The sequence below is a fragment of the Numenius arquata genome, chromosome 14 (assembly GCF_964106895.1).
Source record: "Numenius arquata chromosome 14, bNumArq3.hap1.1, whole genome shotgun sequence".
NCBI classification, from domain to species: domain Eukaryota; kingdom Metazoa; phylum Chordata; class Aves; order Charadriiformes; family Scolopacidae; genus Numenius; species Numenius arquata.
The window spans coordinates 7,351,980-7,370,808 of NC_133589.1; the positions used below are offsets into that span (position 1 = coordinate 7,351,980).

The following is an 18,829-nucleotide window of genomic DNA, read 5'->3' on the forward strand; positions in this document are numbered from 1 at the left end:
TTCCAGTTGGGTGTAGCCGGTCTGCTCTCGGCCTGGGAAAGCCTTGCTTGCAAAATTTTTTTGGCAACAAGCAGCAGGACTTTTGGCTTTTGCTTCTTGTTACTATTCTGCAGCTAACCAAGAAAACAGATGGGCCCCTGCGGGCTACCAAGGTGTTCTGACATCCTTTATGCCATTTAATTGTATGCATCTCTTCAGAAATTAAAAATAGTGTTGTCAAACTGTTAAAGTACTTATGGTTCAAATAAAGCAGACCCCTGAAAAGCAGGTAAAATGTTTCAGGTCAGCTCATTTCACCATTGCTCAAGATGATTTCATGTATTTGTGCTGAATTCAAGTTTTAAAGCTGATCCATGCTCTCATCTTCTACTTTAATCTGAACAGCTGAAGAGATTTGAAGTAAGAGTACTTGCATCATTTGTTTGGCTTCCAGGTTTCACATACACGTCCTGAATTTTTTTTAAGCATACTAAGATGCTTTGTAATCAATTTGAAATAACCATTATATTCAAGGTCCTGTGGAGCAGCTAGCCCAACTTTCCTTGCCAATCTGCCATATTTCAAACAATAAACAGAGGAAGAAAACTATGTAGAACAAGTCTGTAGTCAAAATTGTTCCGTTTAATTAGTCAGCCTTGTTAATCTAACAGTTGCAACTAAAATTCTGCCATGACAGTAATGTCTGATTAGATGTTATACTTTCAAAAAGATGACAAGTCTGCAAACAAATCAAATGTCACTGTGACAAATTTGAGACCAAACATCATAAGCTAAATAAGAAGCATTTGTATATTTATTTGGAGCAATTCCAGACATTCAGAAAAAATCTGACATTATCTATTAGCAAGCAATTGGCACGATTTTGCCACCTCTCTTAAGGTTGACTAAGTTGACCTCTTCAAGAGAAACAGAAATGAAGACAGAAACCAGCTGTGCCTAATCATAGTTTCTTCCCAGCTCATCCTCCTCCACCAGACAGACTGGCAAGTCATTAGCACTAATAGTTCATAAGCTTAGCAAGCCAGTTCATTTAATTACAAGAAAAAAATGCTTCCTCCTTCACTTTATCAAGCCGTATGATCGGCTTCAGAAACACAAGTACCCGAGTTTTTCCATTCAAGTTGTATCATAGTTTTTTCACGTGCCGAGAAGTCAGCCAAAGACATCTTTGTTTTCATCCTTGTCATGTGTAGTATTTTTTTCCCCTCACATTAGGTACTCCACAAAACTCAGAAGGCTCAAAATTCACAAAGAGCATTTTAAAAATAAATATTATCTGTGTTACAATACCTGCAACAGGTCTTCACTAAGTACCTCCGTTTTCTCAGCCCTAAGGGAGGAAAAAAGACCATTGTCAGACTAATTAGCATGTTCAGGGGCAAAGACTCCTACAACATTTTCAACAAAAGCCATTGAGTTTCAAGTTATAATCCCGTTAGGACCATTGCTGCAAACACCCCTACGTTCACGATGTCAAGGAGTGACCACAGATGGCTTGCCCAGCACAGGGTGCTTGGGAAAACCTGACATTCCCGGAATTCCCAGCCCACAGCACCAGTCCACTGCACCAAGCTCTAATGGTATTTCAGACTCCACACAGTTTTTAAACCCAAACTGGAATCCCGAGTAACTTCATTTGAATGCAAAGATGTATTGAAGCAACTTGAATTTCACTCCATGTTGTTAATCAGGTTAATGTTAACAACGCACCTGAATGTAAAGGTACATAAAAACACGAGAAAAGCACAACAACCAACTTCATCTTTTTATATTTCACCATTGCAGAGCTGTATCCATCAGCAATCAGTGGAAATAGTAGCCTGAACACCTTCCCTTAATCTTACATGCACACAACCTTCATCTGAAATCTCCCATTACCTCATTTTGCTGAATTCCATAATACTAAAAGAATAGAAAAGATTTATTACTTAAAAAGATGATCAGAAGTTAATAGTATTCCCAGTAAGGGTCTACCCTCAACAGAAAAGTAGCTGAATATTTACACATACTTCCAGACAAAACATTAACAGTTGTTACAAACATACTCAAACCTTTACACATACAATCCCACACCTTCTTCCCAGCTTACACATAAACTTCGAATTGCTTAATGTTCACACAAATTCGTTTGGTGTTGACTCCTTTGCTATAATATGGCTTTATCCCACCTTTGCTAGATCTCTAAAATAGAGAAAGATCAATTTAGTTCACCTGTGATCCCCTTTACTTGGCTCTTCACCATTACTACACGTCTATCACTACAGAGGACTTGGAGGTGCTCCAGTACTCGATCTTCCTGTTCAGAGAGTTCCCCCCACCACTGTCTGGGTTCCTCATCTACTACACTGACTTCCTTCTGGTCCTAAAATGTGTTTAATAACCTAGTGCAAGACTGGTCATGCACAGAAAGTTAATTTTCTTGATCAGGTTTCATCAGGTGAACACGGAAAATGCCTTGAAAAACAATATTCATTCACTTTAAGTTGTTTGGGATTTTTTTTTTTTAAGGCATTTGACTTCAGTTTCACAGCACATCATCTGCTTGAACTATTTGTGAACCATAAGGTGTTTAATAATTAAATACCAGAATACAGTAACGCTCAAAACCTCAAAAAGACTAAGACAAAAGCCGCTTAAATACTTTGATAGGAACATAAACTGCAAGCATTGTAGTATTTATTTGTTTAGGAAAATGCATACAAGATTGATAAACTTTTCTTCCACACAAACGGAAATACTGTGTCTTATCAAAATCATATCCTGTTAGAGAACAGTTATTTGGTTATTATTTTTTTTTAACCTTTTTTTTTTGCAAAATCCCACCAGAAATTACATGGAAGAACAAGAGCGTAAGAATACTCCTGTTATAGCAACACATGCTTAAGCAGATTTTAATCTAAACTGGCAACTGCTACACACATCAGCTAACTGATGTGATAGAATAATACAGAAGTACTGAGTATTTCTGTAGGAACATAGTGCTGTGCATGATAATGGTTTTACACAAAATTCTTGAGCAGCCAGAGATTTCTGTCTTTTAACAGACTGCGTAAGAGATGAGCCATCTCTATTTCTAACACTGATGTTGATACTGTACATGCCTTTCAAGAAGCAAGGGCTGTATTTACCATGGCTAACGTGACCTTTGGTTTCAAACTCCATTTTCTTCTTAGTTCTGTTTTCCACTGGCGAATGGATGCTTTTCACAAAATTAAATTTTATCCACCTTTAAGACAGACAGTATGGCAGAGCGTATACAACGCTACCAGATGGCCTATTGCTTTAGCTGTGTACCTCACCCAGGCACATCTTAGCAAATGGCTCATCTTAAACACCAAGTCAGCCTAAGCAATGCATATAAAGAGGCACCAACTCAAATACCTGTCAGGTAAAATCCCATCCTGATCCAGGTGGCACGCTGTACACCAGGATCAGCAGACTGAGGACGAAGGAGCCAGCGCGGAGAAGGGCTGAGCAGACTGTCATTACCTGCCCTAAATTCGCTAAACCATACAGCTCAAGGTGTCTTCTGTAAAAACAGACTTCTCTCAACAACAGATGTAGCTGTTTATAAACAAAACAGCCTACTGGAAAGGATTTAATTTTGACATTTAAGAATAGCTACTCACAGTTCCAACCATGTTAAGATTTTCTAGTTAAAGCTATCAGCATTTAACAAAAGATTAACAGGGCAGTTTGCTAGAGCTCCACTAGCTGGGCTGCAGCCTTCACGTACAGCCAGGTCTCTGTCTCCTCCTCTTGCCTAGAAATCTGTTTAAGAGAAAATGCAGCTGGTTTCCATATCTACATTACACAACGGAGCTTGCACTGACTCCCCCGTATCTCTCTCTAGTCCTTAATTTGGCTCAGTAAGAGAAAGTTAGATTAGAGGAAGGCGTCAGCAGTTCATTCACCCTGGATGCTGACACACTTACACACTGACGTGACACGAAACAGACACCGTGGCAGCGGAGATCTGCCATCCCAGAGGAGAACACACAGCCTTAACCTAACCAGCAGCTTTCAGAAATAAGCAGCCACCTCAGGTGGCGTAATTCAAAACAACTTCTAAGAACACTTAGAGCACTTATAACCGGATATGTACACATCATTTAAACCACTGAACTGCTGATAATCACAAGATTTAGCTATTGACTGGGAGTTCACAGAATTTTTCCCACCCGTGCAGCAATAATCAAAGCACTGTAAGATTTTGTAAATTCAGTTTTAGCTACCAGGAATCACAAAATGCATTTTATAGAAATTATCTTTAGAGGAAACAATGTTCCTTCTAGTATTATTCCTTATCTGTGCTCAACAGAACCTTTCATTATACTACCATAAAGTTACTAGATGCTTTTGAATGGCTTTTCTCACAATTAATTTAAAGCCAACAAACAGTATAGAACTTCCATACAACTTCAGATTTATCAAAAAGTTGATTTCTCCTACCCCTCCTAGGAAATTATATTTGTTTGATGGAAAAGCAAAGACAGCTCAGTAACATGCTAGCAGAAGTTTGTTTCCATTTAAAATATGGTCACCAGCAGACTATATATCATTATGTGAAGTGCTAAACAGTTTTCATGTATTTATCTTTGCACACCTAACTGGTTTATCAAGGATTTGAAGTCACAGCTTGAAAATCCGGATCTCCTCCTCTGATGTTTTCCCCAGTCATCCATCGGTGGCAGCAGGACAGCGTCCCCAGGCCAGCGCTGATTTAGAAAAGCCACTGAGGATGATGTCAGGTTCGGAAACGCAGAGAGGGAAGACCTCACCCTTCCTGCAGGCCCACATTCCACCTTTAATAAGGAAGCCAAGAAAGAGCCTCTAAATAATAGTGGTTTTCAGTGACCACAGCCACGAAACAGAAATTGCAACCTTGCGATACAGCACAGCTGATTCCTCACTGAGCAGTCACCTGGGGAAAGAGCAACAAACCATCAAAGGTATCTCTGCCTTCCTCCCAGTAACAGGTACTACTAGTTTAAAGTTTACATCTAACTACAGCTTCATGGGACGCTAATTCCTTACGCTGACGGATTAGAGAATAAGCAAGTTTACAAACAGAATTCTTCTTCCATGCTGATTAGTTTTGCCCTTATCCCTTATTAGGTCTTGTTTGTATCTTAACTAGTCAGTAGCATAAAGCGATGAAGAAATAATTGCCTTCTGGAATCAAGAACTGATTAAGAATTGGAAGATTTTGTAGCAGAGTGTGTTCCCAAGGGCTTTCTCAGGCCCCGCAGCCCCGGTAGCTGCCTCCAACCTCCTGGAGACCCTTCGCTGTAAACCCCCCCACGGCACATCCCGAACACAGCCCAGCCCAAACCCAGATTACAGCAGCCACGGCTGTTTACATTCCCAGCAGCTAAACTCGATACAGTCCAAACAGTTAAGTCTCAGTTGCAAAACGAGGTCCCTCCAAGCCATTACTAATGGGGAAAGCACGCCCTGCCGTCCCAGCCCCTCCCGTGCGCCGGGGGCCCCAAACACGCCGGTTTGTGACCCAGCCGTTCGTACAGGATCCATCCCCAAGCTTCCGCACGGCACCAGGGCAGGGAAACCGGGATCTGACCAGCCCGGAGCCTCCCGACACCTTCTAGGTGAGACGGGATGGAGCACGGCACGAGCGGCAGCCCGGGGGAGGCCGGACTCTGCGCACAGGGTTTGGCATCACTCCCCACCGCAGCCGCGGCACACGGGCTGCTCGGCTGCCTAAATATAAAATAGCTGCTAGGCTGGCAGCAGGCCACTGGAAACAGGAACAGAGCTGGTCCCCTGGGAAAGGAGGGTCTCTGAGAACTGAAGGCGAAGTTTTTCTGCTGCACTAGGCAGGATACCTGCCACGCCAGAACCTTTACATGAATCGGGGTACAGAGTTTTTCCAATTTAAATTCAGACGTGCATTTGAAAAGACTGCTTCTAAAACCCAAACTGAACAAACATTTGTTGCAGCTGTAATCACCTCCTCAGTGAGTTAAGAGGATCAAAACTACCGAATTCCTTAAAAACGGTACTTTCAAACTATTTCCCACACCAAGTTAGAACATTTTGCCCACCATAAGCATCCGAACTGCAGAGTTCCCAAGCTCCAAAAGCAGTTCCTGGTTTCCTCAGCGCCTCTCTCCTGCCACTGCTACCCTTGGTGCAGCCGGGGGGGTAAATCAGCCCAGGCAGCCAAGCTGACCGAAAATAATCTGGCAGAAACAGTTGCTTTTTCAGCCAAATCAGCTCCCCAGATTCAGCCTTCAGACAAACAACCTGACACGGCTCTGGGTGGGAACAGGTAGCAAAGAGCAGCTTAGGCTTCCAGTACAGCTCAGGTGAACAAAGTATGAAGAATGTGGAATTCACCAAAGACAGACAAAAAGCCTGAGGCAGAGTTAGGTTTTCACTTTCTGATACTGTAACACTGAGAAACTATAATTTTCAGCAGTATGTTTGTTGCCAAATTCACTCCTGAAAAAATTTTTCTTTTCTTTTTTCTTTAAAAACAGAAAATACTATACTTAACATGAAATATGAGATGCCACATAAATGCTGGTGCCATCTTCTATTTGGGGGTGGCACGGCCAGAAATAATTGCCTTAGTGGACTCCAAGCAAAAAACCCAAGAGGTTTGAGAGTGGAAAGACTGTATTTTTTATTCTAGACACGTTAATTACAATACCTTAGCTTGCTGTGGCATTTCAAAAATGTATTGCATGTGCCCTCGATCGGCCTCCTCTAAGTGTTTGATAGTATTGTTACTCCCTGCCTGGCTCTGTCATGGTCAGGGTGGGCAGAGCAGCTCTAACAGCTTTAAAATTGGCCTCCTCACTTTTTCATTTTACAGCTCCTTCACCTTTCCAGGCCAGAAGCCTTCTCTGTACATCTGGAAACAGCAGATGAGAATTCCTGAGATAAAAGTGTTTATCTTCCACCGGGAAAGAATTTACATTTCCATGTATAAAATGAAGAGGCTCTATTTAAACCAGCACTGGAGATTTAAAAAAAAAAAAAAAAAAAAAAGCAGCTTCATCTAAACAGTATTTGAGATCTCACTGGCTTCACAGCAGGGTCCTGTCCACCACCAAGGCATCAGTCCTGACCTGGAGGCCAATCTCCTAAACTACAAAACCAGTGGAAATTTACACCCTGAAAGGCTAACAAGGAAGGAACAAGCGTAATCCTGACATGAAGAGCCATAAAAACTTGGACATTCACAACAGAACAAGTGACTCAGTTCAAATGTCAAAGTGGAAACAGAAACCTTGACTCACGGGCTGGGGATGGGAGGTGGAGCTGGCGGGAGGTGATGCTACAGGAGGGTTGTCCGCTTCATGACGAAACAAGTCCGCGTTCCTGAATTCTGGAAAGATTTCAGCGGAAGCGAGGAGACATCCACCCGAAACATGAGACAAAATTAAAGCTAGCCCTCCCTGCCATTTGATTTTCCTTAAACAAAGCATTTGTTTGTTACCAAGAGTAACCAGATTAGCTTTGCTGCCCGAGTTAACACTTCAGAGCACCTTTGCCGGGCTGGCAGCACATCCTGCCTGCTTTCCACATACAATAGGCAGGATTTGCTGCCAGGAAAAATGAAAGAATCAGCAGCTCTGTTCCAAAACAAGGAATCCAGAATTAGATTACCATTTTCTTTCTAAAAGGTTCGCTTTTTTAACATTCACTAAGACAGACTTCATAGAAAACGTAACTTAAAGGGGTTTCAGAATTGCATTTCCCCACTTGACATTGTGCTTCATTCCAGGAACAGGCTTACTTTTTAAATGGAGTAAACCCTGTATTTTATAATGCAAGTTTATGGAACCTAATTATGAAACACATCAAACAATTTTAAAGCCTAACAAAAATTTCAATTGGGAGAAAGAGCTGAAACAGCTGAACAAGACCAGAGACAGACCCAGTGATGCCCTTTCAATAAGGATGCAGGAGAAGCACCAACGTACAGATGAAGTGACTCCCGAGTGCCACTTACTGTACACTTAAACGTGTACAATATCCAAACGTGAAATAAATCATTGTTCATGGCAGTATCTTCCTTAATTTTTACTTGGTTTTGACTTTAAGAAATCAAGGAGATGTAGGGAGCCTCTTGACTCGCAGCTCAGAAGAACATGTGAAGATTTTTCTCTGCCCTTTCCTCCTCCTGGGCAGCCGGGCTCATGCAAAGGCTCCTCATCTGGACTAGAATTTATAGTACAGGTTCTAACACACACATTTCCCTCTCCTCCTGTTCTATCTAGATCCTGCACTTGTGTATGCTTTTCAGAAGCCAAGATCTTTAACACATTAACAGATCTTTCTGTGCAGCTGGAAAGCAAAAATCCTACAATTGTGGCCTTCACGAACACATATATTAAAGGTCACTTTTCAAAACCACTTTATTATGAAGGATTTATTTTGCTTTCTTTGGCAGCCTGTGGCAATACTCAGCTTTCTGGATATGCTGTAGGAGTTTGGTTTCACCTGTACAGCATCCTGAAGACAAGCCAGAGCAGAAACGTATTCGGCCAAGAACACTTCTCACCACAGAAACCACATTCATTATGTCACACAAGCCCTGAAATAATCCCTACCATAAAAACCCCCAGCATTCATACTGAAGGTAAGGTAAGGAATCAGGATCCTTGGTGCTGTTGGATTTTTTTCAAGAGAAACTACCATGACCCAAGGTAAGTACCATTATTCTGTGAGCTATTTCAAACATTTTAAAATCACTTCAGAATGACTGTCACAGGTGACAGTCACCATTTTCAGTATCTACTTGTATTTAGTGAACACCACTCACAACCAGTTAGACTGGTTGTGAGTGACCAGTCACCAGTTAGACTTTGAGTTTGCCTACTGTCCCTGTTTTTTCACCCAAATTAACAATATAAACTTCTGCACAAGTACTAAAATTGCTGTCACTGTAATCTGGTGATCACTAATGCTCTAGTGGCAGTAGCAGGAACCACAGCAAAGGCTGCTGTTTCAGAGGAAACAACCCACCAGCCCACTTCCTATGGAAGGTCCACACTGCAGCGATGCTCAGGTCACCAATTTTAACCCATGGAGTTACTGCAGCTTCTGCCCTTCTAATCCTTTAGAAGTGCTTTAAAAAAAATGGTGTATCAGCTCTAAGGCACCAAAATATTTCATTAATTGACATCTTTATCTTCAGAAACCCAGGAGCTGCAAAACTACAATTGAGGCCTCAATAAGTGGATGAAGATTTCTGCTCCTTTGTCTTCCTTTCTCCATTGAGCTCCTCCATCAAACTTTGCTTGGTCGCTCAGTCTAAAAGCTGCAACTTTGCTCTCTTCTATAATCTCAGCCATCCGATATGGAAGAACGAAGCCTGCCTCCTCTAATTAAAGGCAGACCAGGCTTTAGAAAGATAATCATCTTGGAAAGAAAGCAGACTGTTCCTTTGCAGTTGCAGGGAAACCCATGACAGACTGTTCACATTAGGGGATCTGAAATGCCTTCCCTAAGTGAAATGGATCCAAGGCTCCTCTCCCAAGCAAGGCAGTAAATTTAGCTATTTAGAACAACAGCAGCTGAAGCCAAATCCTATTTTAAGGGCCGCTCTCGGAGGTACAGCAAGGCCCTGCTCTGCCCTTCAGAACTCCAACCCCCTCCTTGTAAAATAGATGTTTTTAATATTAGATATTGAGAATTAAACCAAATATGGTGCAGTGTGAGGAAAAAATACTGTTCAAACAGTGAAGTTTATGTAACAAATCTAGATAGATAATTTTGAGTCACATGCACTGCAAATGAGAGATTAAGTTTCTATATGGCAAAACTACAATTGTGGTTTAAATGCAGATTTAAAGCAATTTTGTTTGATGAAGGAAATGATGTTTTAGTGAGCAGCCTTTGACGAGTCTGATAGCTTTTAAATTTCTGGATACAAATAAAAATTTTACAGTTAAGTGCTTCCAGTTGACCACTGTCCCAGCAAATCAAATACTTATTGCTAACCTACTATTTCACAGTATGAACAAAGCTGTAGCTAGCAAAGCTCTCCCTGTATTCTTTTTGACTTTCAAAAAAACCAAACCTGCACAGTGGATGTTAAGCCAATATAACAAAATGTGGCTTCTTTTTAAAAAGTGCACTTGATCTGTTAAAGTATTAATACCTTCAGAAGGAAATGCAAAGTTCTGCTGTAGGGGATTAAAATTCTAAATTCTTAAATCCAGTCAGGATGAAATCTAACAGTGGTCATTTTTTTTCCCCAAAGTAGAAGCTCCTATGTAAGGCTGTCACAAATTAGTGATAAAAAACCCCAAGGAATCTGAGACAAAACTAAGCTACACAAACTTTCTAAACCTATCAAATCACAACATATTTTCTATACCTTGCTCTTCCCCCTTTATTTATTTATTATTTATTACCATATAAATTTCTCATGCTAAGTGCACTCCACTTAACATTACTATAGAACTTTAACTTTCCAAACATGTCAGTTATTAATATCATTTATGAAAAAAATGTATACAAACATCCTTACACAATAACTTGGTAAAGAGCTGTTTTTAATATTTAGCTGCCCAGTATTTATTTACATTGAAAAAGCTTATTTTCACACAAGGTTCTTCCCTCTTCCAAGCAAGCAACAACCTTTTACTTATGTAGAATAATTTTATCTAAAATTAGCTGGGTACAATTTTGATAAAAGAGACAGTAGAGCAGAAAGCAACCTAAATAATTATTGAATTTGTTATTCCTTCATCTCAGGTGCAATTTTACAATCTCTGCAAGCCAACATAAACGCAGCTGCTGCCAAAGCAGGATTTCCCCTGCCGCCTCCGTGCTCCAGCAGCGCTCACAGCCAGCGTCCCACCAGAGCACTAGGTCTGGTTGAAAATTAACCCGGGTAAAGCAGTAGAAATAAATCACCCTGCAGCCACCTCCCCTCCCCGGGCTGGCTCTTCTCGTCCCTCCAGAGCATTTGTGCCCGCTCGAGCCACCAGCAAATCAAGCCCAGCACAAGGAGCAAGCGATGGATTCCTCCCTCACACGCTTCCCTACAACCTTTCTCCTTTCAAGGGTCCTGCCCAAAGCAGTCCCTCTTCCCCGAATTTCAGGTACAGGTCCCCGGTCCTCGCATCCCTCCCCTGCGTCAGCAGCAGTCACGGGCAGTTCAGACTGGAATTACATCCAATAAAAATGACTGGTTTCCAGTTGTCTCGGTCCCCTCCCTTGGTCACCCCGTGGCTGCCTCACTCCCCATCCCCGGGCAAGGGAGCTGGCACCAGGGCAGGGACAAGGGAATTCTGTCCCTTTTAGCAACAGCAGCTACTTAAGATGATGTTAAGCTGATCACAAAACTGCACCCCGGGGCCAACATTTCATTAACAAAAGAGGTGACATCAGCTGGCAGAGCTGCTGAAAAATGTTGTTGTGTCCTCCCTCCTGCCACCCTTGGCTGCTTCCATCTCCCTTCCCTGGCACAAGCATCTCCACTAGTCACCAGCTCAAAGGGCTGACCCGGCTGAAAACTAACCTGGTTGGAAGAAAACCCATGTTTTCAGTCAGATTAACTTCACTGCCAAGGTGACACGTAGGAGCACAGAGAAGGGGTGGGAATCCACAGAAGGATAGTTTGGGAATCGAGGCATGGCAGAACGGGTACTGCTGCAAAGCCTGATGCAGTCGAACCTCTTGACCACAGAAGTTTGGGCAGCAGCTGATGTTTCTGGCTAAAAGAACGGCTCATGAATTTCCTACACGTGGGTTTGGCAGCTTTTAGTTTTAGGCAAGGACTTTGCCAAACCACCTGCTGACATGAGAACTCCTTCACATTTAAAGAGAAGGGGGAAAAAAAAAAAAGGCAAAAAAACCCACCACAAAACCTCAAACTGACCCTGACCTTTCAAACAAGACACCACTTGCCATTCTAGCCACAAAAAAGATTCCTCTTGGAAGCAGTACCACCTTTCGCAAAGGCAAACCTTCTACACTGCAGACACGTTTGAATAGGAAAAATATGCAATACAGGAATGAGCAAAATACACTGAACTGCTAAAAAAAAAAATAATCCCGGGCATATTTTGCATATTTGCTTGGGTTTTTTGCATTTTGGTAGGATATTTCAGCTTATTACCTTGCGCAAGTGTTAAAAAACTCCAATCTAAAAATGAACATTTCAGCAAAAGGTAATGCTGTTCTTAATTTAATATACTGTCCAGACAGGTCTATTTTAAGTTTGGGGATTCACAAAACTGGCAAGAGAGAAAGCCTTTGAAAAGGAACCAAACTGAATCAACACAAAAAGCAAAACAAGGAAACACAGAAAAGGCAGAACAATGAAGTAGGAATAGAAACTAAGAAAGCAAAAAGGAGTTGGAAGTTTTGAAATAACAGTTAAAAAAAAAGTATAGGGGAATTCAGGGACTGGAGGTTATATAAAATTGACTAATAGGCTACTGACAAAATAGGGATTATTCTTCATGCCTGCTGTTTCACAATGAAACCTTTGCACTGATTTTCTGATCAGTAGCCACGATTAACAATTAATGGCTGAGCCCTTCATTATGTTTCACCAACAGGAAAGAGTTTCTGAGCTGAGTCTGACAATTAGCCTGCAATTGAGACGACTCATCCCATTACTGGGGTTTACGGCACTGAATATAGATGTCTGTTTTTATGTTGCTTAGATACAGTGTATACAAGAGCACATTAATGTGTATAACATGCAGAACTATGCCATGACCACCCTGCCACGCGTTGCATAGGATGCTTTTTGCTGTTCCAGCATAAAACCGAAAAGTTCAACTATCACTACATTTCTCAGAAGGAAATAGGAGCCTCAGACTAACAGTCTAATCAGGGTTTATTAACCTGTTCTGCATTTCTTCAACACACAGTTGGACCTGCTGTTACAAAACCAGGATTACTTTATCCTACTGTTCCATTCCTACAAAAAACCATCAGATCAGAACACTTGATCCGCGTACCAAATCGGCTTACAGCAGGACAAGCCAGTTCCACATTCGACTGAAATAGAAGCTCTAACAGTTTTGCTCACATTTATTTTTCTGTATGAAAATGTTAGCTTTCTATCTCCCCTTCATTTTCTACAGAAAACAGAACTTTGTCAGGTGGATTAACATTTCCTATTGACCACTCGATAATTAGTCCACAGATGCCAAAAACAAGCTGGCATTTGAATAAACTACTGTACTTTTCAAAGTCATATCACAGCCATAACTTCCCAATCTGCACGTAAGGCAATTTATCTTCTAAAAAAGGGCCAACCTTTATAACTTAATTTTCCTGTCACTGGCTAAAGTAGTTTTTTGTAGCCTCACTTCTGTCACCAAGGACATATGTGCGTGCATGCCCCAAGTGGCACACTCCAACAGCATCGACCCTTCTCAGCAATGACCTACCTTTTCTGTGCAATGCTCAGCTGCACAAGTTACCAGTTTTCCTTTCATTAATTTTCACTCTGGAAGTGTCAATTGGGATGTTAAGAAATACACAATATAGCCAAGGAGAATATTTATACAAAAATCTCAGTTCAGTGACTTCTGGCACAGGACAACTTGTAAGACAGAAGGAAAAAACTCCTCCTTCGTTGAACCTTCTCCTCTAAAACCTATTCAGACATTTTGCGTACTCATTTTTTTTGCAGATCTCCTGGCTCTTTGATTCACTCCTCTGCAGTCACTCCAGGATGTCTCTGTCATTTTGCGATGCAATTAACTTCACAAGAAAACAATCTGTGTCAAGGAAAAAAAAAAAGGCTCCACCTCACTTAGGAGAAGAACTTGTGACCTCACCCAGCTGGCGTGTATTTATGAAAGCTCGTTTCCTGTTGAGACAGCAGGACTGGCCAAGCAGAAGATGCACGACCAGTCTGACACGCTTTTATCTGCCATGGAATAGCGGTTATGAACACAAAACTTTTAAGGCTGTTTGGTTCCTAAGGAATAAATTTTAACCAAAATGTTCTAATTCAGTCAGCAAAGCAATGCTGTGGATAAAAAGGATACCAGAAAGTTCCCCCTTTTTTTTTTTTTTTCTTGTCTAGACATCAAGTGCTGCTTTTAGCAGGACAGCACTGGTGAGGACCAAATTTAGCCTTGCTTTCAAGACCGGTACCTGTAACAAGCAGGCAACCCTGAAAAAATGGGGTAAATCAAGCACAGTAATCTGTTCAAATCACTTGATATGTCACCACCAGCTGCTGTGAAGCTACTTGGTTCTGAATTACAGGAGATCAGCCACATCTTACCCAGCTTAATTTGCATTATTAAACTGCCAAAGGTTGCAGATCAGAGCTGTGCCATGGCAAATGGGGGATGGCTAATTGCTGCGTCTGTGTAAGACCCAACACAGCGGGCCGGAGCTACTACTTTTAAGTTATGAAACCTTTATGGAAACTGTGCACAATATTAGAAAACATTTCTAACACACTAAGACACTCTTCATTTAACCACATCCTAAAAAGATTATATGTATTTGGCATTCCATCATTTGCTAATACAATGACCTCTAAAGAGCCATTCTGGTCACAGATCCATTATCATAACCTAAAAATACCACGCAAGTATCTAAGAAATACATTTGCTTTCATAAATTCCAAGTGTATCGCATTACAGCATCAGGTTGAAACAGCTTGTTAGATCACTTCTAGCTATTTTAGCAGATTAAATCATAACTATTTTAGGATTTTGACTCTGGGCATAACCTGATATTAAAATTATTCACTCTAAAGAGTCACCATAGATCAAATTAGAATCAAGGAACCACAGCTTCATCCACCAAGAGGGTAATACCAAGTTTATTTTGTGTACATGAATAAACATCAGAAGAGTGGGACTTCTCCAGAGTGCAGGTTCACAGCCAACAGTTCAGCTCAGCAGCTGTCACTAAAGCAGATTCATGTATATTTTTACCTTCATTACTCTGCTGTTATGTCAGATACCAAAACCTCCACCTTGGATGTACCTAACCCCCCTGGACAGTATAGCCTTTCCTACTCTTTCAGCCTCCTCTGCTTCCCTGCGGTGCTTCTCCCCAGCAGCCGCAAAGGTCTGGCTGGGGATGGTGACTCAGGCTCCAGTTACGTGCTGTGCCACATTTGGAACAATCATTATTGCTGCCCTAGACCCTTCAAAACCCCGTGAAGCCACCTGAGAAATCTCTGCACAGAAAAATGACATTTTATCCATCTTTTTAAGGCAACGCAAGACCGTGCTTTCCTGAGGCAGATGCTCCCTTTGCCCTTGCTGTGCAATCCTGACCTCCAGCAAAACAGGAAGCCCAAGATGATCCAGCTACAACAGATCCTACAGCATCTGTCTGTCTATCGTCAATATTTTATCAGTCCTCTAATCTGTTTCATCAAGCAGCAGCACGATGAACAGAGCCACAGGAGATGAGGGCATGTGTGCAAGAGAGCAATTAATATTTCCCAAATCCCCAAGTTTGGAGTCTTTTAATTTCTTTTTCTGCAAGAAAAATCGCAAGTATTTTACACACTGCCCGCTCAGTCGACACACAAGCCTGCCACCAAGTTAAATAACCCCCCTTTTCTTCTAACCAACAGGCTTTAGCTAATTCTCTACTAGAAAGCACAACAATTTATTAAGGTATCTTCAAGTCAACAAAATTTAGCACAACTAAACCAAGTCATTCTTCACCACTGAATACCAGAAATTTTTATACGAGTTTGAAAGGCAATTCCTGCATCTGTTAAGGGGAAGGAAAATAACTGAAGCTTTACCTGCCCTGGAAGTACCCACTGCTCAGGAAAATAAGGTAACACATGCAGTAGCTCATTCTTACAGACAGCAGGCAGAGACACACATGTTTCTCTCCTACATGATTTCACTTGTGAAAACAAATAGTTGAAACTGTCAAGATTTGGACTTTGGGAGAAGCAGGGGAGCAGATGACAGCTTTAACACATTCTTCATCTGTTTGGTAAAGTGGAGGTCTGCGTTAGCAACGATGGTGCAGTTCAATGACCACCATGAGCCTGGTGCTATCAGACATTAGCCACACAAGCCACCTCTGGCTCAGGAAGCTCCTGAGACAGACACAGCTGGTGGCCATGAGAAAACGCATGGGAACTACCACGGGACAGCTGAGCCTCGCAGCCTTCCCACGTCATCTGCTTCTGGCCACTGGACATTGGGCAAGACAGACGCAGCCCAGCCAAGGCGTTCCTAGGTTTTCATGTGGTCTGGAATCGGATCACAAGTGATGAGGCTTTTTAAGCTGAGGGTTGAGCCAATACTTACTCATTGGATTTAAAACCTGTTGCTGCCCTTGGAAGAGCACTACTTCACGTTGCACTTGTATCTGGAAAGTTTAATATGGTGGTTTTCTGGAAAACACCACATTGCAACATCATAAAGGCTTAGCATTAAACACAGCAAACAACTTCTGCAAAGAAACGTGTTTCTTAAAAACTCAATTTCTTAACAGTTTCTAATCGTAAGGATTTTTAACGACCTAGATTTAAACCAACAAGAGATCATCTCAGTCCCTGAGGAATTAAGAGGTACTGATAAACCGTCTTTACAAAACTTGGAGGGAACACCTAGAAGCAGGCCAGAATACACTCCTTTGTTTTCTGACCATCTGCTCACAGACAAAATCTCTCTTCTTACCAGGGGTTCCAGCACAGCAATACAGCTTCTCACAGGTGGCAGCCGACGCTCAGCCTTACCGACCTCACCAGCTCACTACTTGTCCACCGAGACAGAACAACTGAAGAAAGTCACTGAAGTCCTCAATTTAGGTAAATTCGGGTAATTTTTCCTTTGGCAATCCTATTTGAAGGGTACATCGATCAATGGGATTACCAGACATGCTTACAAAATTTAATCTAGACCACAGTTTGGACACGGTTTATATCCGCAAGCTATTCCATTTGTCCCTGCGTTAATGGCAGTTGCAAATACACTGACGAGTGCCAACTCTTACCACAAGAAGCAGCCCCAAACTGAAAACATAATAGCTGCATGTTTTTTCTATAATTGGAAGTCTGTACTGTTAGAAAAATCAGATTCCTGAGCTGCACAACACATTACATTGTGTCAGTTTTCCCCAAAGGGTGCAGGAAATAGATAAATATGCAGATACCGAGAAACTTTGTTGATATTGCTGAGGCTGGGAAGCGGTGTTAAAGGGACAACTGTTGGTTCTTCCCTTGCTTGCATCTCAGATGGAAACATCATTTCCCAAAGTCCTGCACTTCTGCACAGCCCATAGAGAAGCCCCCGAAGGGGCTGAGGGGCAAAAAGCGCAGCTGTTTATGCCAACTCCGGTGTTTCAGCCAATATAAAGCTTTGTGCCTCCTCGCTCTGCCCCTTCAACAGCCAAACAACTCACACACAGATAACACATTCCCTTCGCTATGAGTACACCAGGGCTTTGGCATCCACACACGTTTTTATTTCAATCAGTCGGTGACAGTTAAGTTACGTGAAGTTCAAAAGTCCGCACATGCTCAGGAAAACAGATCTTCCCTAATTCAATCCACTCAGACCCTTTAAACCCGTCATTGCATTAATCTTCCATCCAGAAAGATCTAAGTCAATTTTCTAATTAAAGAGACCTCGAACTTCATTGGGAGATAAACAGGAAATGTTTAAGATAACTATTATAAACACTGAAATGAGATTTTTCTTTTTCTTTTCCCGAGTACTCAGATAGAGACAGATGCCAACCTAAAAGACCAAGCACAAAGCAGATTCTCCCCTGCCGATAAATATGAACATTTCATGTTGTTTACCACTTTTTCAAACACCTTTACCAATGACAACAATCACTCCAAGTAAATAATGCTTACCATACTTCTTTTTAAAGGATGTCTGGGTGAGCCAGGGTCACACTAAATTATTTTTTCCACACAAGAACTGCAAAAACATGAAAGAAGTATTTCTTTGACATTAAATGGCATTGTAGGGTTAATGTTGTACTGCCTGAATGGAGGTAGCTCCACTGTATGCAATCATTCATAGAATCGTAACAGTCATTTTAACATAACTTGTTTTAATGTAATAATTATGTTACAGTAACAACAATTCCGACTTGCAGATTGCCAAGTGGCTTGAAGAAACACTAAATATAGTTTAGCATAGTACTTTTTATGCAGGGTATGAGCTATTAAAAGACAGATTTAAATACTCCTATGGAGTCACAGTAATGTCGTCTGTACAGGGCCTGGAAAACCCTATTTGTATACCAGAAGCTGTATTTAAACAGTGGAAAACTAGTAAAGAAGCTATAGTATGCCAGCTTCTTGCATAAAGAAGATCTTTCTAAGGAGGTTTGTGGTCTCTTCCAGATTTCTAATTAGTCAGATCTGCTTGTCCCCGGTTTAAATTACTCTAACAGCCTAAGGGCAGATAGAGTATCTCTCCTAGTAAGTATATCCACCTTTATCAATCTTGATCTTCACCAGACCTAAACTTTCCAGACCAGTTGGCTAGAATAATTTTTAATCTGTATGGTACTCTGCTGATTGCACCTAAAAGATGAAAAAAAAATAAATTGATGGGAACAACATTAATAGTCATGTTCCCAGAGGCAGGAAAGCCTAACTCGTGTAAAATTGTTAGACAGTCTAACAAGTGTCATTAATTACCAGCCTGTTTTTCTGTAAGTAAACAGCATTATACAAACACCTCTGTGGACTCATTCCTCATATGAATTACTTAGCTATGTAGTTCAAATGCTTATTAGTGCATCATTTGAAAGCCTTTAATGACAATACTTCTGAACATTTATTTTCATCAGAGATGACTGCAACTATAAAGCAAAATACTTCCCGAGCTTCTAATCAAAAAATCTCCCTCCCTTTGTA

At 41.4% G+C, this 18,829-nt stretch overlaps 1 protein-coding gene across 1 annotated transcript in view; it reads right to left on the minus strand.

Moving 5' to 3' along the window:
- Window positions 1–18,829, minus strand: part of ARHGAP17 (Rho GTPase activating protein 17) — a 48,977-nt gene that overhangs the window by 24,499 nt on the left and 5,649 nt on the right. The window contains exon 2 of the mRNA XM_074158430.1: window positions 1,291–1,330. Within this exon, the coding sequence (XP_074014531.1) occupies window positions 1,291–1,330 (40 nt within the window). The remainder of the gene's footprint in view (window positions 1–1,290; window positions 1,331–18,829) is intronic.